Raw genomic sequence first — 4,139 nt, 5'->3', positions numbered from 1 at the left:
CTTAGAGAGGAGGTCGGCTCGGGTGTTTCTTTCTCTAGGGACGTGCTGGATTGTGACTTCCTCGAAGCTTTTGCATAGGTCTTTTACCTTTTCCAGGTATTTTTGTAGTAGTGCATCCCTAGCTTGGTAGCTGCCGTTTACCTGGGAGGTGACGACCTGGGAGTCACTGCTAACTTCCACCCTTGACGCTCCGACTTCTTTGGCTAGTATCAATCCTCCTATCAGGGCCTCATATTCTGCCTAGTTGTTGGAGAATGAAAAGTCAAACTTGATGGATTGTTCGAAGGCTACTCCTACCGAGTTTTCGAGAATAATTTCGGCCCCTCTGAACGTTTGGTTGGATGCTCCATCAACGTGGAGTTTCCATCGTGTGTTCGGTGCGTCGGGAGTCTCCCCGATGACCTCTACGAGGAAATCTGCCATGGCTTGGGCTTTGATTGCCTGTCTGGGTTCGTATTGCAAATCATATTGGGACAGTTCTATTGTCCATGCCATCATTCTTCCCGTAAGGTCGAGTTTCTGGAGGACTTGTCGGATGGCTTGGTCGGTTCTCAGGATGATTATGTGCCCTTGAAAGTATTGCTTTAGCCTTCTGGACGAGATTAGTAGGGCATAGGCCAGCTTTTCCAACTTGGTGTACCTCATCTCAGCCTCTTGGAGTACTTTGCTGATGAAGTATATTGGGCGCTGAGTCTTGTCCTCTTCTCGGACCAGGACCACTGCCATTGCTTGCGTGGTTACAGCCAAGTACAAGTATAGGGGCTCCCTTTCTCTAGGCTTGCTGAGTACGGGAGGTTCCGAGAGTATCTTTTTGAAATGGCTGAACACTTCTTCGCATGCTGGGGTCCACTCGAAGGCGATCCCTCTCTTCATTAGGTTGAAGAATGGGATGGCCCTTTTTGCCGAGGCGCCGAGGAATCGGGACAGAGCCGTGAGCTTCCCAGTGAGTCGTTGTACATCTTTGATGCACCCAGGGCTTGTCATTTTAAGGACGGCTTCGTATTTGTCCGAGTTGGCCTCTACCCCTCTTTGTGTTATCATGAACCCAAGAAATTTCCCTGCTTCCATGGCGAATGCGCATTTGAGTGGGTTGAGCCTCATGTTGAACTTTCTTAGTGCTTTAAAGACAGCCTGGAGGTCATCTATTAGTTTGTTCGGTTCTGCTGTTTTCACCAGGATGTCGTCAACGTAAACCTCTACCGACTTGCCGATGAGGTCATGGAAGACTTTGCTCATTAGCCTTTGGTAGGTGGCCCCCGCGTTCTTCAGCCCAAAGGGCATTACTTTGTAGCAATAAGTGCCTCCTGGTGTTATGAATGCCGTTTTGTCCTCGTCAGGTCGGTGCATTGGGATCTGGTTATAGCCAGAATAGGCGTCCATGAAGCTGAGAAAATGGTATCCTGCCGCTGAGTCAACCAAGGTGTCAATGTTGGGGAGGGGAAAAGAGTCTTTCGAGCATGCCTTGTTCAGATCAGAGTAATTAACGCACATTCTCCATTTTCCGCTGGCTTTTTTGACTAGGACGACATTGGATAGCCATGTTGAGTACTCGAGTTCTTTGATGAACCTTGCTTCTAGCAACCCTGCTGTTTGTCTGGCGACTTCTTCAGCCATTTCTTGCGACATCTTCCTTCGCCGCTGGGCTACCAGTTTGGCATCAAGTTTTATGGATAGCCGGTGGGACATAACCTCGGGGTCCAATCCCAGCATGTCTGATGGTGTCCATGCGAAGAGGTCGCCGTTTGCCCCTACGATCTCCATGAGGGGGCCCCTGAGTTCATGGGGCAGGTTTCTGTTTTCGAAGGTAAACTGATCTACCGACTTCCCTATTTGGAACTTTTTCATGTCCCCCTCTGGTTCTGGTCTCAGCTTGTCCTCTATCCTAACGTCCAGATCTGCCAGGAATACGCCAGATGCCCTCTTAGATTCTTTCCTTAAAGAGAGACTGGTGCTGTCGCAGGCGACTGCCGTTTCTAGGTCTCCCCTTATGGAACCAACTGTTCCCTTGTCCGTTATAAACTTCATTGTCAGGAAGTTGAGGCATATTACAACTGAGAATTTGTTGATAGTTTTTCTCCCTAGGATGATATTATAGGCAGTGGAGTCTCTGGGACTACGAAGTCCACCATAACCGATTTCCTGGCGTCACCGGTTCCTAGGCAAATTGGGAAAGAGATCGTCTTGTCGGGTTTAATGTAGTTATCGCCTAGTCCCATGACTCCGTGCTGGTGATTCTTGAGGTTGGACTCCTTGAGCCCCATGGCGTCGAACACATTTCTAAATAGAATGTTAGAATTAGCTCCCGTGTCAACGAGGATACGTCTGATTAATCCTGTCCCGACCATCGCTGTAACTACGATGGGGGGTTTTCGGGGAGATCATAAAACCATTTATCTTCCGGGCCAAAAGATATTGTGGGATACCTTTTGCTGGCGACGGGACCTTCTGTCGAGATGGAGAGTACCCGGGTATCCCTTTTTGCTGCCGATCTGGATTTAGGAGGGCTGTCGTGCCAGACCACGATGTTGACCACGAAAGTTGGGGGGTTATTGGCATCCCCCCTGGGTTCTTACCTTGGCTTGACAGTTCGGCTCCGATCTTCCTCGGAGCGTTCTCTTTCTCGCCTCCTTGGTTCTCTGATGAGCCGGGAGAATTTACTTAGCTTTCCCTCTCTGATGGCCTATTCTAAGGAATCCTTGAGGTCGAAGCAGTCTTGGGTTTTGTGACCAAATCCCTTGTGATAATCACAGTAAAGGCTTTTGTTGCCTCCCGTTCTCTCTTTCAATGGTCTAGGTCTGGACAGGATTCCCTTGTCTGTAATTTGTCGGTAGACTTCTACTATAGGCGCCATAAGTGGCGCGTAGTTCATGAACCTTCCTACCCGTGGTTGCTTGGATAGCTTGCTTAGGGTGCCGTCCCTGGGAGATTCTTTGTACCTGTTGACTTCGGTGGCCTGCCGAGCTGGGTGGTTTGGGAGCTTCCGTTTATTGGCTGCTACAACCTGACTGATTTCCTCATCATTGATGTATTCCTTGGCCACGCTTTAGATTTCTTGCATGGACCAGACGGGCTTAGTGGTGAGGTGCTTTCTAAAGTCCTCGTTTAGCAGGCCGTTCGTTAGGCATAGACTGGCGACTGAGTCTATGAGGCCGTCGATCTCCAAGCATTCATCGTTGAATCTATCTAGGAACTTCCTGGTTGGCTCCCCGGGATTTTGGGTAACCCCTAGTAGGTTGATTGGGTGTTTTGCCTTGGCTATGTGTGTCGTGAACCGAGCCAGGAAGCACTGGAATATGTCTGTGAAGGCTGTGATGGATCCTTGTGGGAGGGCGTTGAACCATTGAATCGCTGGGCCGGCCAGCGTCATGGGGAATGCCCGGCATCTGACTGTGTTATCTACCCCTTCCAAGTTCATTCTTGCTTCAAAGGCTGTGATATGCTCCTGGGGGTCCTTAGTCCCATCGTACCTCATGTTCGTCAGCTTGTCGAAGTTTCTCGGGAGCCGGACCTTGAGGATCGAGGGATGGAAAGGAGTGGCTCCCATGATAATGGGGTCCTGTTGTCTCCTGGCTTTCCCCCTCTGGGATTCCCAGTGGCTTTCTGACCCACCTTGGGTAGGTCGGGAGGTTGCTTATGTGTGCGCCTCGTCGCGCCTTGTTAGGCTCCTTTCTTGGCTGTCGTGTGCTCGGGAGGGGAGCGGGTGCGGGCGTGGCATTGGCTGACGCTGCCGTGAGAGTGGCTGACGTCCTCGTGGGGTCGGCTCCTCGCCGCCAGCTATCGCTCAAGGTTTTGTACTCTATGCCTGAGTTCTTGCATGATCTTGGCGCTGTCGGCCCCCTTTCTCCCAAAGGGACGTCTTTCGGGGGTCTTGGTGTACATTTGTTGGTTTGGCTGGACGGAGGATCTTGTCTGTTCTCCAGTGTGGGCTGTCGAACTTGCCCTGCTCAGGCGTGCCCTGCCTCTTTCGTAGAGCTCCTCCGAAGTGAGGGGTCGCTCCATGTCTACTCTGGGGTCCCCACAAACGGCGCCAATGTTCGTTACCTGATGTTCTCAGGTATTCGACGGGTCAGGTGGTGATGAGTAGGGGGGAGAGAGAGACCCTGAGCTGACGTGGAGCATCGACTGGTGTGCGCTGATGA

The 4,139-nt window shown here is 51.2% G+C and overlaps 1 protein-coding gene across 1 annotated transcript; it reads right to left on the bottom strand.

The window, feature by feature from the left end:
- Positions 1-3,043: 3,043 nt before the first annotated feature.
- On the bottom strand, positions 3,044-3,544 carry LOC107611242 (uncharacterized). The gene has a single exon (XM_016313193.1). It carries the CDS (start codon positions 3,542-3,544, stop codon positions 3,044-3,046), a length of 501 nt encoding a protein of 166 aa, XP_016168679.1.
- Positions 3,545-4,139: the final 595 nt, after the last annotated feature.

Source organism: Arachis ipaensis, chromosome B8 (assembly GCF_059453495.1).
Source record: "Arachis ipaensis isolate K30076 ecotype BB chromosome B8, ASM5945349v1, whole genome shotgun sequence".
Classification (NCBI taxonomy): domain Eukaryota; kingdom Viridiplantae; phylum Streptophyta; class Magnoliopsida; order Fabales; family Fabaceae; genus Arachis; species Arachis ipaensis.
The sequence above is the reverse complement of the archived record's forward strand: the minus strand, read 5'-3'. Positions and strand labels throughout refer to the sequence as shown.